At 36.6% G+C, this 16,122-nt stretch overlaps 2 protein-coding genes across 2 annotated transcripts; one reads left to right on the forward strand and one right to left on the reverse strand.

The window, feature by feature from the left end:
• The first annotated feature begins 3,700 nt into the window (after positions 1-3,700).
• LOC137952022 (uncharacterized) lies at positions 3,701-7,221 on the forward strand. Its single transcript, XM_068799072.1, has 6 exons — positions 3,701-4,037; positions 5,146-5,295; positions 5,458-5,716; positions 5,814-6,032; positions 6,195-6,337; positions 6,522-7,221. The coding sequence occupies exons 1-6, from the start codon at positions 3,753-3,755 to the stop codon at positions 6,822-6,824; spliced, it is 1,359 nt and encodes a 452-aa protein (XP_068655173.1). The 5' UTR covers positions 3,701-3,752; the 3' UTR covers positions 6,825-7,221.
• A 4,533-nt stretch (positions 7,222-11,754) lies between these two features.
• LOC137951755 (uncharacterized) lies at positions 11,755-14,378 on the reverse strand. Its single transcript, XM_068798643.1, has 2 exons — positions 14,178-14,378; positions 11,755-13,090 (listed from the first exon to the last, which is right to left on the reverse strand). The coding sequence occupies exon 2, from the start codon at positions 12,962-12,964 to the stop codon at positions 12,152-12,154; it is 813 nt and encodes a 270-aa protein (XP_068654744.1). The 5' UTR covers positions 12,965-13,090; positions 14,178-14,378; the 3' UTR covers positions 11,755-12,151.
• Positions 14,379-16,122: the final 1,744 nt, after the last annotated feature.

The raw sequence follows: 16,122 nt of genomic DNA on the forward strand, positions 1-16,122 counted from the left end.
TCTACTAGCTTAAGCAATATGCAATCTATATTTAGAGTCTTCTACTCTAGAAGCTTCTCTACTCACATGGCTTTACTAGAGGGGAAAATCTTTCTCTACCAATACAAGATGTTTTTTTACTCAATTTAGAACTATTGATTACATAAAAGATATTTGTTAAAATAAAATCACTCCTAATTGATTCTACTTGGCTGATAGAGAGGTAACATTGTCTTTACTCCTTTAATCGTCCTCGACAACTTGTTTGAGCTCTAAGGGTTTTTGAATTCGACTTGTTTCTCTTTTAGATTTATGAATCAACATTTATGCAATAGGATAGATAAGAGTAATCAATTCTAACCATTTCACTTTTGGCCGGACCGTAGGATAAAATTGCCTCTACATAACAAATTACAACTCTTCAATGAAAATATCTGAAATGACAATTCTTCTATCGTAGGATGAAATTTCCTCTACATAAGAAGCAATCCACTGTTGGGACATTTTAGGTCAAAGATAAAAAAAAAATCATTTTATATCTTTTCATCGAAGAATTATAATTTATGCATAAAATTTATCAATATATTGTTGCTATTTAAAACTCCAATTTCTCTCCCTGGACTTTTGAGCTTACCATGAATGTTGTGACTATAACTCTTCTCACTTGAAGACTAAGGATGTGGACTAGTTAATAATCCAAATTACCCTATAAAGTTGGATGGCCTAAGGTACATGAAGTATGAAGCCTCATAAAAAAATTTCTTGGTGGAAAAAGGAACTTGATTATGTTGTTATAAAAAGATTAATATGTTAGAACTAATGCAACCTCTTATGTGAAACTTCTACCCATGAAAATCATTTAAGACTCCACCAAATTAATTATTGAATGTGAGACCCTTTATCAAAAGAGTCACATAAGACTCATCCATATTTACCATTTCAATACTCCCCCTTAAGTTGGACTTGTTAACTTCAGCTTAAAAAGAAATTTTTCTTTAGTCTTCAATCTTCAGTTTTCAATTACCTTTAACACCTTTGACTGCAAAAAAAATCATCTTTTATTCTCCCATTGGATGTCCTTTGAAAACTTATCATTGGTCATTAACGTTCAATAACTGTTACCACAACTCATGGAATTTTTCATCTCAAGTTGTTCAACACCTCTTTCATTTATACTCTTCTGCTTCTCCTCTTCGAGTTGGGATCGATATTTCTGTTCCAAAAGGTTCAGATTCAAAAAAGAAAATGAGAAAAAAAAATATTATTACTAGTTGAATGACAAGACTCCATACACCACTCAAAATTGTACAAGTTTGAAAAAAAAAACCTCCCATCAATTTTAAAAGCAGATAAGCTTAATTTTAGGGTACTAAAAAAAGACTAGTCTCTATTTTAAGGGTAATTAAAAAATATTACTTTGATGAAAAATAAAAGACTTTATTCAAGCAAGATGTTGGACGTACTCCTGTCCATTCCAGGTAATGGGTATCTAGGCATCACTCCAAAGTAATAAAAAATAGATAACAATTGAAACAAAACTAAAGGTTTCACAGTAAATTCCATGTAACTAATTTCAACACCAAGTAACAACTAATTATCAAAGAATTATCCTTATTTACATAATTCTCTCAATGTTCTATATTTGCACAAAATATGTCTGCATGTGTCAATTATTTCTTTTCCCTCTTTGTTAATTAATTTACGTGATTTCCTTTCTACTTATGATATTCATCGGTTATGATAAGGATATTTGATTAAGTTGGATGGCATATAGGTTTCTTTCCTTAACCTTATGTAAGAGAAATGTAGTTCATGATCTTAGTTATGCTAATAAGTGTTAAGCTTTGAATGGAAACTTAGTCTCGTTTACAAATACATGTTCCTAAATTGTCTAAAGCTTTACTACACTTCTTGGCGAATTGACTCACAAAGAACAAATTGACTGAAAATTTAAGAACATGTAACATTAATGATGGCATAGATAATGAGAGTGAGACATGATGGTGCCCTCACCATGGAAAAAAGTAAACATAGTAGAAAAAAGTTAGGATTGCCTAACATATGAGTTGAGGCACTAGAGCTCGTTACTTAGGATGTAGACCATGAAAAGTAAAACAAACATTCTTGTTTGTGCTAGGGTGGCACTTATAGTGGCAGTAGATGAAAATTGAGTTGTAGATGATGTTGTGGACATACATGAACTATTTTAACTAGCTTTAAAAAATCTTCTTTGTTTACGACCATGGTCTCAGGTCCGGTGCACTTCTTCCCTTTGCTTCTCTAACACTATATTGTCCATTATCAAGGGGTGGTGATTACTAATATATTATAAGACTCTTTCTAACTCTCCCACATATTTGATAAGAGGATTGTCCATAGGGCAAATGCTATTCCTTAGAGAATCATTCATGTAAGGGTAACTATGGCATACAATTCTAAAGAATATAACATGATTGCTAATATGTGAAGTCACATTGTTTAACAACCAAGATATAAAAATGAGATTCAGACTCCCACTCAGGAGTCTTTGTGACTGAAGTGTGTCATAAGTATATTTAGCTTTTCTCATTGCACTTCTATGGATTTCAAAGTTTTTACCATCCAATTTGATTCCCAAGTTGGCCATTTTATTGTTGGACTAGTTGAGTCACTAATTGGCAAGACTACTAACTTCTCACACATTATGAAGAACTTTTTGAAAGAGTGCTAACAACCATTTCCACTACACCTAATCGACAAAAGATCAAACTCAAAAACCAAAGTTCTCGTAGGTATAAAAATAGATATCCTGAGGACCAACTTAGCCTAGAACTCATCTACAAACAATTGTTAGGCCATGTGATGTACAAACTTCAAAGGAGGGGGAAAGGGGGAGGGGGTATGAATTGGTTTTTATACACTATTTAAAAATTTAACCCATTTTTGCTAAACCTTGTGTAGTGTTACGTCTACATGCCATTGTGTTTGTAAATTTATGCAAATCCAAAGCTCAAGGCAAGTTCTCTCTTGGTCGTTTGAACAATTGGCTTCATGCAATCTTCTAGTCATTCGAATGCCTGCTTACACAACTACTTTCCAAGAGTTTTCTTTTTCTTTTTCCTAGAATGGATTATTCGAACAAATGTTGCTAGTCCGTCCGACTAGTGTCTTTACTCTTGAGCTAACTTCAAATTTTTTTCTACGGGGCATCTTGACATTGTTTATTTGTTTGAACGATTAGACATGTTATTTCTTGAATTTTTTCGATTCAAATAATCAGATACCAAAATGTTTGTTATCATCAAAATTAAAAGTAATTAAGATTTTGAGACTAAATATCTTCCAACAAGAATAACTTTTAGTGTTCTTGTTGAATAGTATGAAGTTGTGGAAGTGAGGTGGAAGAAGTCACATAGTGTGGCCATGTATTTATAAAGGAAAATTTTATAAAAGAAATAAACATGTTTGATGGATACTTCCATTTATTTTAGGAAGATTCATTGCTCACCGCTCTTTCTAGAATATTCACCGGTATGGGAACTGACGAATCAACCGGAAGTACGGTTCTGTGGTCACAATTACACGTTCAACTTCTCAGTTCCCACTTTCGGGCCCACACAGTTTTTGTCGTTGACTGAAAATCTGCCACGTGTTGCCTATTTGCACGTCAATGAATTTTACGGTCACAAGAAAATCAATGGAGGCTCTCTCCAGCCTGATTCGAGCTATTAAGGACCTGAGTTCTTCAGAAGAAATCTACTAGCAGCTCAAAAATTTCTGGGAGCTAGCTGAAAATGGTGGCCACCGTTGCCATGTCTCTTCCTTGTACAGATTTTCTGCAGAAATTTTTACCACAAAGAGTCTCAAGTTTTTCTTTTCATGGGGGACCGTTAAATGGTTATTCTGTTCATCTGAAACCCTCCAATATAAGAAGAGATTTTGTTAGCTTCGTTGTTGCTTCTGCTACCGACGGCAGCAGCACTGCCGTCACTAAGACTGGCGGACGTTTTTATCTGAATTTCACTGGATTTCCTTTTCCTCTTGGGCCTTTCCTCAACAGGCGCACCATAAGGACTGAGGTGACTGAGCTGCTGACTCTGCTTCCTCACTGCTTTATTTACTCATGTCTAACTCTTGTGGTATTGCTCTCCAGTGTCTGGATTTGCAACTTTTCTGTGGCCTTGTTAGAATTCGTTTGGAGTTGCTATTCTTGTTTTTATAATTTATAGGACCAAAATTTTTGGGACATCGGAAGAATTCGTTGTGTATTTGAGACATTCGATCCCTAATTAAAGTGTTGTAAGGTGGGCAGCTTCAAAAGCTGTTTGGTCTTCTTCTCCGTGCAATTACTTTATTGAAACAGTGCATTCGTCCGCAAAGCCGGGGGTTTTTTAATTATTAACTCCTTATGGCAACTCCAAAGATCTTCTTGCTTTTCATGTTTAATGCATCTGAGTCAAAATGTGTAAAACGATGAAGGGGAGGGTTGCATGTTATTTATCTCTTTATCGTGTATTACCGTTTTCCCCTTCTATAGCATTTCCAACTTGATTCTAGCTGCGGCTTGGTTCTACTCATAATCATTCTATACGGGGAGAATTTTTAGTTTGGTAGATCTGTGGTGGTACTGGTTTCATGTTTTTCCTAATTTACTCTTGTCAAGCATCATTTCTGGATAAATTGCATGAGCAGCTACGACTGTTGTCTTGACCTTTTGTCTACTCTTTACTTAAACTACTTGTCTCTCTCATGCAAAATTGAGATTGGGATGAGGATTCTGTTAGATAGTTTCATATTGAATGTGAAATATCTTATCTCGTATCTTTCACTAGCCACTTTTTTATGGCTACTGTGAATGAACTCCTCTGTTCAAACATATTGTGGATTTGTGAAGCCCAAGCTACTGTTCTCTTGTATGTAGTTTGCATCAATTGACAGTTTTCTCTCCTGTATTGAAGTGCAAATTCAAGTCATCCCTATTCAATCAACACTTTAGTACTCAAAAAGGTTTGTCCTTTTCAGAATGCTAAACCATATTGCAATCCCAAGCATTTACTTGATAAGTAACAATCCCATTCGTTACTAATGTTCCATCCAGTATTTGAGATTCTTCATGCAATTTCGTTCCGTTGAAAAAGTAACAGTTCTGTCTAGAACATGCTTTACTGACTCCTGTTTGTTTGCAAGGCTGTGAAAGACTGTATATGGCTGTTTGAGCAAGAGCAAGCATTAGGTTTCAGCAGTGTCTCTACAAACATCCGAATGACAGTTATCAAGCTCAAGTCAGGAGGAATGTGGATCCATGCCCCAATAGCTCCAACTAAAGAATGTATTCAGGTAGTTTTCTTTCTATGCTTAGTTTAATTCTGAGAATTTCTTGGTTTCATCAAAGATATTTTGGGTGTTGGATAAGTCTGAATGTAATATAAGCATGTCTAGTCTTCAAGCCATTTCTCAGATAAGAAAATTGTTTAAACATTACATGCTTCTCTGTATCAGCTTGTGAAGGAGTTGGGGGGCCCTGTAGAGTACATTATTTTGCCCACATTTGCATATGAACACAAAATATTTGTAGGTCCTTTCTCAAGAAAGTTCCCACGAGCTCAAGTGTGGGTTGCACCACGACAATGGAGTTGGCCATTAAATTTGCCACTTGAATTTTTTGGGATTTTCCGATCCAAAACACTCTTGGATGAGGACACTTCCACTCCATGGGCTGACGAGATTGAACAAAAAATTCTCAGTTCTCCTGAAGTTGGTAAAACTGATCTCCTCATTTTCCTGATGAGATTTTCTGTGAGATTTCTGTGATTTTTTCTACATCATTCTTATCTACTTACTATGTTGTGTGTCAGGAATTGGACCTTATGTCGAGGTGGCATTTTACCATAAGAAATCACAGACTTTATTGATAACAGATGCTGTGATATTTGTCCCAAGACAGCCTCCAGAGTGTATTAGCAAAGAATCCTTGCTAGCATCAGCCAAGAATGGTCTGGCAGTAAAAATTCTTAGCAAGGGGAAGGAAGTCCCACAAGAGCCAGTTGTTGATAATAAGATGAACCGTCAGAAAGGTTAGTTCCTATGATAGGCCATATATATTGTTCTCTCTCTCAAATTATTTCCAGATCAAAATGTCTCTCATTCACCACTTGAATGTGCGGTTAAGTAGCAAGGCGGTGCCCATACTCAAAATTTTGTTCTAAATACATATGGCTGCTTCTTGATTGATGCAGGATGGGAGAGAATGGTTCTACAGATCTTGTTTTTGGGTCCATCTAATCTATTGGAGCCTAATGCAAGCTTTGCTCAAATGTCACAGAAGTTGATTGTTTCACCCATTGTCAAAACACTAGTCTTCAGCAAAGTTCCTGAAAAGGTTGGTAGTTCCTTGTCCCAAGTGAGATTTGTCAATCAGATCTGGATTGTTTGATTGACTTGATTGTGTGTAACCACCCTTCTTGCTCCAAATTGATTAGCTTGAGTCAAATAAATATTCTACCTGGCAAGTTTGCAAACACAATTCAAATACATTAAATCATCTTTCTTGCTACAAATTTCAGGTCAGGGACTGGATAGATCGGATTACTAGAGATTGGCGATTCAAGAGAATAATTCCTGCTCATTTTGCTGCCCCGATTAATGCGAGTAAATCAGACTTTTTGACAGCTTTCGGCTTCCTCGACGAGCTCTTGGGAGAGCAATATGTCACTAGGCCTTCACTTGCAAATCTCTTCACAGCTCTCATGGGTAAGGCTGCAAGCTATTTCCCACCAGATGATATGAAGACCTTATCATCCCTTGACCAATTCTTAGTGTCCATTGGAGCAGTAAAGAAGACTGTCTCAGGGAGAAAGAGGTGGTAGATAGAACCATGTAAGTTACCTGGTATACTGATGCAAATAGAGAGCACAGATCATAGGCGGAAGATACTCCTTAAATCATGGAGATAAGATTTATAATTGATGCAAATAGAGAGCACAGATCACAGGCGGAAGATACTCCTTAAATCATGGAGATAAGATTTATTCAGTTGCTAAAATTTTTAGGCGTTGTTAAGTTGTTTAATTGATTTCCCGTAAGACTCGGTTGTTATATCGGCAATCCGTCATGGTTTGTTTCCTGATTTTTAGATGTAATCCTTTATAGATGGAGAGTTGAGAGAAGAACAGTAGTTCCCGAATTTCAGAAAGAAGAAATCAGATAAATTTCATTAACAGAGAGATTCTGTATAGAGAGATTTTGTTCGTCTTTTTCCCTCTTGGACGTCAACGGGAGGTTGGTTCTAGAGGTTTTTCACCATTTTGGTATTAGCAGGGCATTTCGGTGTTGATAAAACATTTGCCATGGTTTCTGACAGGTTCTTTTGGCCCCGACTACGTCGTGACGTTCATAAAGTTGTGGTTCGTTGTCGGGTTTGTCAAATAAACAAAGGCACCAAACAGCAAGCGAGACTCTATACCCCCCTTCCCATTCCAGATAGGCCTTGGCAACACCTTAGTATGGATTTTGTACTTGGATTACCCAAGACCCTACGACAGCATGATTCCATAATGGTTGTGGTGGATCGTTTTTCGAAGATGGCTCATTTCATTCCTTGTCCAAGAAATTATTCGATTGCATGGCGTTCCAGCTACAATAGTGTCGGATCGGGATGTTAAGTTCATGAGTTATTTTTGGAAGACTTTGTGGGCAAAAATGGGGACAAAACTCCTGTTTTCCAGTGCATTTCATCCTCAAACTGACGGCCAAACCGAAGTGACCAATCGGAGTTTGGGAAATTTCTTACGATGTTTAGTAGCAGATCATGTAGCAAGTTGGGACTTCGTATTACCGCAAGCTGAATTTGCTTTCAATAACTCTGTTAATCGTTCCACTGGTTGCACACCATTTGAAGTGGTATATGGTTTTCGCCTCAAAACTCCACTGGACCTCCACACTCTAACATTGCCTTCTCGACCCAGCGAGGTTGCGTTGGATTTCTCTACCTACATGAAGGATATCCATGAGGAAGTTAAGCGGCGTCTGTCCCTCAGCACTGAAGCATATTCTACCGTTGCAAATACTAAGCGAAAGGACAGGCAATTTCAGGTTGGCGATAGGGTTCTTTCACCTGGGAGTTTCAACAAGCTACATGCTCGACGTGCCGACCCTTTTAAGGTGGTTAAGAAGTTGGGTCCTAACGCCTACGTCATTGACTTACTTGCTAACTATGGCATCAGTCCTGTTTTCAACATTGAAGATCTCACTCAATTTCATGATCCGAAAGAACCAGTGCCAACATCCTCGGATCTAATTACCCCACACGATGTAGTTATTCGTGTTCCAAAGAATACCGGCCCAAGAGATGAAATTGCGTCAATACTCGATCACCAGTTTGTTACTACACGGCGTGGAGGATATTACAAATTTTTAGTACAATGGAAAAATCGTCCCCAATCTGATTCCGTTTGGCTACAAGCTTCGGAACTCAATCGACTTCACCCCGACTTATTTGCTGCCTATGTTCTTCAAAACTTGCCGGAGTCAAGTTCTCCTAAGTGGCCAACAATTGATGCAAATAGAGAGCACAGATCACAGGCGGAAGATACTCCTTAAATCATGGAGATAAGATTTATTCAGTTGCTAAAATCTTTAGGCGTTGTCAAGTTGTTTAATTGATTTCCCGTAAGACTCGGTTGCTATATCGGCAATCCGTCATAGTTTGTTTCCTGATTTTTAGATGTAATCCTTTATAGATGGAGAGTTGAGAGAAGAACAGGAGTTCCCGAAATTCAGAAAGAAGAAATCAGATAAATTTCATTAACAGAGAGATTCTGTTCGTATTTTTCCCTCTTGGACGTCAACGGGAGGCTGGTTCTAGAGGTTTTTCACCATATACCTTCCCAAACATGATGATAAAAATTAAATAATTAATCAACTCAAGATACTAAAAGTGACTAAGCCTTTATCTAAAATAAGTGAAATAAGCGACAGATTTACTTAAAATTATCTAAAATGTGTTAATTTAATAAAAAGTTCTAACTTAGATCTTTTCACTTACATTAGAATTCATGTCTTGCATTGTTTATAATTATTCTTTCAAATTTTTCAATCCTTACATTTTTTTCAACCCAGTAACATATTTGTGATTGATACTTATAAATTATATGTTTTCCAAAAGATACAAGTACGAAAATTAAAATACTCAATTCAAAATCATAATAGTTGGAATAACAATGATTAATAACATCATTTTGGCTCAACAAAACGTTAACAAGCTTTATCCTAACTAGGTTAACCCCGTTCAAGAACCGTTGTTCGAGAAAGTTGTTGAATTTTAGGAGAAAAATTAATTTATCGATCCTTTGCTTATAACAAAGGGAATACCTCAAATCCGAGTATAATTAAAACTACTCTTGTTTATATTTCCTAAACTGTAACATAAATAAAAGACTAGTAATACTAAATATCTTCTTTGGTGAGACTCCTATAAGATTTCATTACATTGATCGTTCCTCTAAGAGATTGTTCTCTGTGAGAGTTATATAAGACTCTTTCATAATTGTTTTTCAATTATTCCTTATGTTGGAGTTGCTATCTTTAGCTTGCACAAAAAACATTTTTTGTCTTAAATGCTTCGGGTTAAAAAATCGTTGAAGGATGTAAATTATACATTTTTTGTTCTCTTCCTTTCTTGGATATTATAGTCACGTAAAAATTTACTACAACATGTGGAATAACATATTTTTGTCGTACTTCTTCCACTTCTCTCTTTCAAATTGGGATATAAGGGACATAAAGACCAAACTTGAACAAAATGAATATAGGAGAAGAAAATTCATTCATGGTCGAAAGACAAAACTCCATAAACTAGTAACAAAATTTCCAAAGTTTGAAAACAAAAATCGTTCCATTTCAAAGGCTGAAAATGTCTTAGGTTTTAAGGCATGAAAACAAGAAACTACTTACTATTTAAGGGTAGTTTAGGAAAAATCACTTAAGTAAAAATACTTGACTCATGCTACATGTTGGTAGCACTCATGTATTTTGCAAGTAGTGGGTTTATAGGATTGCTCTGAAGTGATGAAACAACATAAAAGATAACAAATTGAATAAATATTATAGGAAAAACAAAGATAATAACTCTCATACTTCAAACAAAAGGAGGTGACATTGAAACACTAATACTTCCAAAAGTAATTCTCTAAATTTAGAAACTAGACAGAAGCGACAACACAACACTACTTTGAAACCAAGTTTCTACACTTTAAATAAAAACAAAGACACTCATCAAATCAATATAGTAATGAGAGTAATGACCATTTAAAAAAAAAAAAAATCTATCGAGACTGAAATGAGGATGATGATGCAAAAGATAGATACTCAGATGCAACCAAGCAAATTTACACTAGAGAAAATACCCCAAGTCAAATTGCCTTATACAATCTCCCTTCAAAATAAAAAGATAATATTATTATTAGAGATGAGCTTTGCATAATAGCTCTTAATTTAGAAACTTTGACAAAAGGAGGCGACAATGCAATACTCTATTTGAAAACCAAGTTTCTAAACTTACAATAAGAAGAAGATACTCATCAAATCCATATAATAATGAGAGTGACTAGAGATTTTTTTTGTAAAACTAAAAAAAAAAAATTTAGACCAAGTTTCTAATTGATGCAGTCAAGCAAGCCTACACCAGACAAGAGACCCTAAGCCAAACAACTATATAATCTCCCCTCAAGATAAAAAATAATAATATTATTAGACATGAGCTTTGTAAGACAACTCTAAATTTAGAAACTTAAGACACAAGGAGGTGATAATGCAATAATCTACTTACAAGTCGACTTTCTAAACTTAAAATAAGAAGAAATCACTCATCAAATCAATATAATAATAAGACTTACCAGTTTTTTTTTTTTTAATTCTAGGAAAGAATGAAACAATAGAATCGTAAAACTAATAAACAAGTTGGACCAAATATGACTTCAAAAACATTTTGGGGGAGAATTTAAATTTTTTTGAGTTGATGTCGAAAAAGATAGATAATCAATGTAGTCAAAGAAGTCAAGGAGACCCCATCAAAACTATCCAGTAACAAGATTTTCAGCGAGCATTACATCTGCAGTTGCTGATATGGACGACAAGAGATGCTTTCTTTTTCGATGATAGGTATCTTCCAATTAAATTTCTGCAACTTTATGTTGCTGCACATGAACTGCAATTCTGTAAGCTCCGGCGCCATCTTTTGACATAACCACCATTATAGCTGCGACATCGAGTGAATACAATCTCCGTCAGCTTGAGGAAACCGAGTGTGAAGATTTCAATAAGCTGTTACCAACAAGTCACCGGAAAAGCTTCCCGTCTCATTCAGTTTTGCTCCAACATCAGTCACCGAGTCTCTACGAACATGGCGTACATGAACTGAGGGGAAATACTCCAAATTTCCTAGAAAGGGCATACGGAACTCATCCAGATTCATGGATGAAGGATCCTTGGACCTTGTTTTGAATGGCTGGTGAAGAGAAGAACTCTGCTATGATACCATTTTTAATTTCAGAAGGAAAAATAATCTATGTACAACTTATTTTGATACAATATTAAATTTCAAAACGTAATTCTCTTTCCTAGTCTTCACACATGCAGACACACCAGCTAACAAGTAGTTTAAAAAATCTTAAGCATGCTTCTCCAGCGGGATGTGGTGCCGGCAAATCAGTAAAACTATAGCATTGTCACCCAATTTAGGCTAATTCACATGTAAAAAACCATGGTAAAAATAACTCAATGTAAAATACTACGCAGAAAAACAAAGAAACCTCAACAAATATTGGACATAGTTCATCACTTCAAATATAACATCTCCTTACAGACTAGTAAATACGTAATTACAGATTTGTTAGGTCAAACACAATATGACTAGTTCATAAAAGCACAAGAGAATGATAGTGGGAGACTCAGAGCCATAAAGAAATGGACAATCAACTAAGCGGCACAAAAGCTTCAAATCTAAACTACCATCATAGCAACTAGAACCTGGGCACCCTGAAAACATGCTAATCAGGAGAAAGTAGACCAGTGTCAAACACCACAGAATGACCAAAGCCGGTCACATTAGACCATAGACTAGGTGTTCAAAACAATGGTAAGCACTGGAGCAAGAGTGCCTACTTTGATGCGCAGGATATTAGCACAAGATAGCATTTCAAGTGATGATTTCTCTCACCAGCCAATCCAAACTAGGGTAAGCAAAGTAAAGTATGAGAAAAGATGGCAGAGCAAAAAGCACAGTCACAAGAATATACAGAGCCAAGATGGCAGCACTGGCCGGAATTGCATATAGAACAATCAAAAGAAGTATAACGACCAACGGGAACTTGGCAGTCAAGTGAACAAAGAAGACTAAAGACTTGCGCAATGACGAATGAAGGCTACCAATGTTAAGGTAGTCACCAACAAGGTTCACTTGATTACGATTTGGTTGAGATTCTTCTGGTGTCATGTAAGATGCTCTTCTAAGGTGGTTACTGTGATGTGAAGATTGATTACCCAGTACTACCTCACCATTTGAGGACCAACTAGTCTGGTGCTCTTCACAGAAACGAGTATGAGACTGAACACGGTCCCCATTCATGCTCTCGACCATCCAGAGGAGGAAAAAGTTCTTTCGTGGAAACTTGAGGTTACCCTTGTAAACCAACCGAAAGGAAAGTAGGTGACACCAGGGGCAGGAGATGAAAAGAGGAAGCTGAACTGGGAGAGTCGGAAACTTCACCACAGCCCTCTGAAGGCCTAGGACACAGTTCTTGCAAAGGGTATGACCACACCATAAGACATATGGTACGTTCTCAACAATATTGAAGGATTCCCAACATATAGGGCACTCAAGCCCTTCCTCTCTGCTGGTACTAGAAGAGACTTCATCATCTGAGCATTCAGACACAACTCGACTTGAAATTGTAGAAGAATTCTTCTGTCCTATGCTTCCAGCTAGTGCGTTTGAAGCAAAACTCCACATATTGCTGAAGAAAGATCCAACTACGAGAACATCCAGCTGATATGTAAATCCTAAAGCATCAGTATAATCACAAGCCACTTTAGGGCGCCCAAGATTCCAAGTATTGGTCCACTCCTTGAGGCAAACCTGAAAAAAGATTGGGGCCCCCAGTAAGTAGATGATGATGAAATCGCAACGACATATCCTGCATACTAAATACTCAAAACAGTGATGCAATACCTTCAACTACATGGGCTTATAAAAGGTGATAAAAAGGGTTTTATTAGAAATAAGCTGGTTTTTATAGAAGTATAGGACAACTACGCAAAGCACTAATCAACTTTAATATAACTGTTACTTATGGATCTTGTCATATGCAATAAATTTTTTGGCTTCACATCATTTTCAGATGCATCTCTAAAAAGGCATGTTCAAACATTTCTATTTGATCAGTTTGTTTTCATATCATTTTCCAGCACAAATATGTACACAAGAGAATAATAAATAAAAACTGCATTCCCAGTATCAAATTGATCACTTTGGATATTCAAGTTTGAAACAGTTGAGAGAGATAATCACTCAGGAAAGAAATTTCGCAACAGACGACTGAAAGATAAAAGAAAAAAGGGTCTATAGCTACTAAGTAGATGATTTTTTTCTTGATAATGATCAAAAAGCTTAAATACTTACAACTGGAATGGATAAAAGTACCAAAACTCCAGGCTTTTTAAAATCCAAAATGTATAGTTTCAAATTCCATTCCAGTATTGAACTTCTCTTTACAGTGGATATAATTCACATCCTAATTTCAGTGATTGGAATACGTAATACTACGATCAGTTTATTTCGGACACCTATATTCCCGCCCCAGAAACGTACCCTAAAAATTCCATAGCACCGCCCACAAGCCATAGTCTAAGCCTCAAATCCTCAATATCTTAGAGGCGAATGATTCCAAAATATTCCCCTTAGACAAAACCAAGCACCAATGTGCCAGATATAATGATGATTTTTTGTAAAACAGGGGAAACATGCAACTGAAACACTAAATTTGACATCCAACAATGTACAATAAGAAAAGACCCCAAACTACATCCAAAGTTACAACTAATCCCTACAGACAAAACTCCCATACACCTAAGCCAAGACGCCCACAAGTTCGAAACGGAGCGACCTAAAAATAACGAAATAAAGTAAAATGAATAGAAAAGACTAACGGATGAATCAATCTTACCAATGATAAAATCCGGAAGCATAGAGATCATCCGAAGGAGGAGATGGAGGAGGACGGAGGGGAGACGAAGAAGAGGAAAAAAGCCTCCATTTCTCTCTCCCACTCCCGTTTCTCTCCCTTCTCACTGTTTCTATCTGTCTTCTCTCTCCGGAAGCCCGATCGATCGGTTCGAACTCGAAGAAAAGCAGAAACAGCCTTCTTTGTTCTCTATGGCTTCTCTGGAATCCGCCAACAAGATCATTGGAGGACTTTATGGGATCGAGACGGACATAGAATGAAGTTACAAATGTACCCCTGCTGGTGGGGCCTCTCTGGATGGAATTGAATCAGGGGTGGAAAAAATCATTATGCCCCCGAAGGGATCTATTTCTGGGAGACCCCACATGTACGATTCCATGATCTTTTATGATTACCTCAAGGTGTGGCAAGGATAACCCGATGCCTGACACTCCCTCAAGAGAATCCGAAATCGGGATCCGTTCCGAGAAATGATAGGGGGTGGGCACGGGTCGGGTTTACCAAAGGTCAAACTCGAACCCGATTCCCAACTCCGAAATCCGATTTTTCCTTGAGAGTCGAGAGTTTGTTTATTTGGGGCAAAAATTCTTAAATAGTTTGGTTCTTAACATTCAAAAATCATTTGTTAAAATTTTAATTAAAAATTTTGAGAAAATACTTGAAATTTTTGTGATGAGCTAACAATTACATAGATAGATCGTTTACAAAATTTGGAGACCTATCTCGCTCAATTCGAACTTTTCTTTTTCATTCTCCGACTTTTCTAGAACCGGTTATTTGGACAGTCATTAGTATCTTCTTCTTTTCAAGTGTTCACACACTTGATTGTTTGGTCGTCTAAGTGAATGATTCTAGATCAAGAGTTTTCTCTTTGCAATCATTGGGTCGACTATCGACAAGTGCTATGTGTGTATGTGTGTATGTATGTGATATTTTTTATATAAAAATTATTTTAAAATATATTAATTAAAAACCGGTATCAGGGTCCCCTCCCCTCTTCTTTTTTTTTTACATAGAGAAAAGGGAGGTGGGGGAGACTTTGTTGCTCCCTTTGTTTGTACGCAAAAGAAGGGAGGAGAAGGTCATCCTTCTCATGATGCTCCATTTCTTCATCAAGAATGGAGATGGGGAGGGTCTCCCATTGCCTCCCTCTTATTTAACTGACTAAATGGGTCATGAGCCGAAGTGGGGATGGGTATGGAAGTAAGAAAAGTAGGTGGCAACAAAGTTACTTCCAACCTGTTAGTAATTTTTCAAGGTTAGATTTGTAGGGTGGGTTCAAGTTTCAAAAGGCCACCTAGTCCCAACTTGTGCTCACTCTTATAGGACAAGGCCACCTTCAAAAACAAGGTAGGGGTAGGTGTAACATCCTCTTTCCATTCTTTCTTTACTTTCTAAGCACAAGAAGTGGACACTTCCAAAAATAATTGTGGCCAACTTATGATTGTGCATAAGGGGGAAGTAAAGGGAGGTCCTTCCCATTCCTTCTTCATCCATGTCCACATATGACCTATAATTCCAGGAATCCATCCCATTTAGGTTTAATATGTTTTGGACTTAGGGGTAGTCAAACTTGAAACAGGAGATAAACTTCAGCCACATTACTCAGTTTATCTAATAACTCATAATTAATTTTTCAGGCATCACCTTAGGCAATATCTACAAAGACAAATTCTAGAATACCACCTAGGGTATATTTGGAACTCGTAGAAAAGAAAATAAAATAAAATGAGAATTTGACCATTGTTATTCCAAACAATAATTAGTGAAAATGAGATAATTATCAAATTCTCCTTTTTACTAACTATTTTTGGGAATAATAATGGATAAATTTTTATTTTATTTTTTATCCCATGGGTTTCAAATTAAAAGGCAAAGTTGGAAAACAATATGAGCTATTAGAGCACCCCGAAGGTCAGTGAAAGTG

The sequence above is a fragment of the Aristolochia californica genome, unplaced genomic scaffold (genome assembly GCF_029961685.1).
Source record: "Aristolochia californica isolate CCGP_79_NKW_82.1479 unplaced genomic scaffold, dmAriCali1.0.hap1 SCAF_15, whole genome shotgun sequence".
In the NCBI taxonomy this organism is placed as follows: domain Eukaryota; kingdom Viridiplantae; phylum Streptophyta; class Magnoliopsida; order Piperales; family Aristolochiaceae; genus Aristolochia; species Aristolochia californica.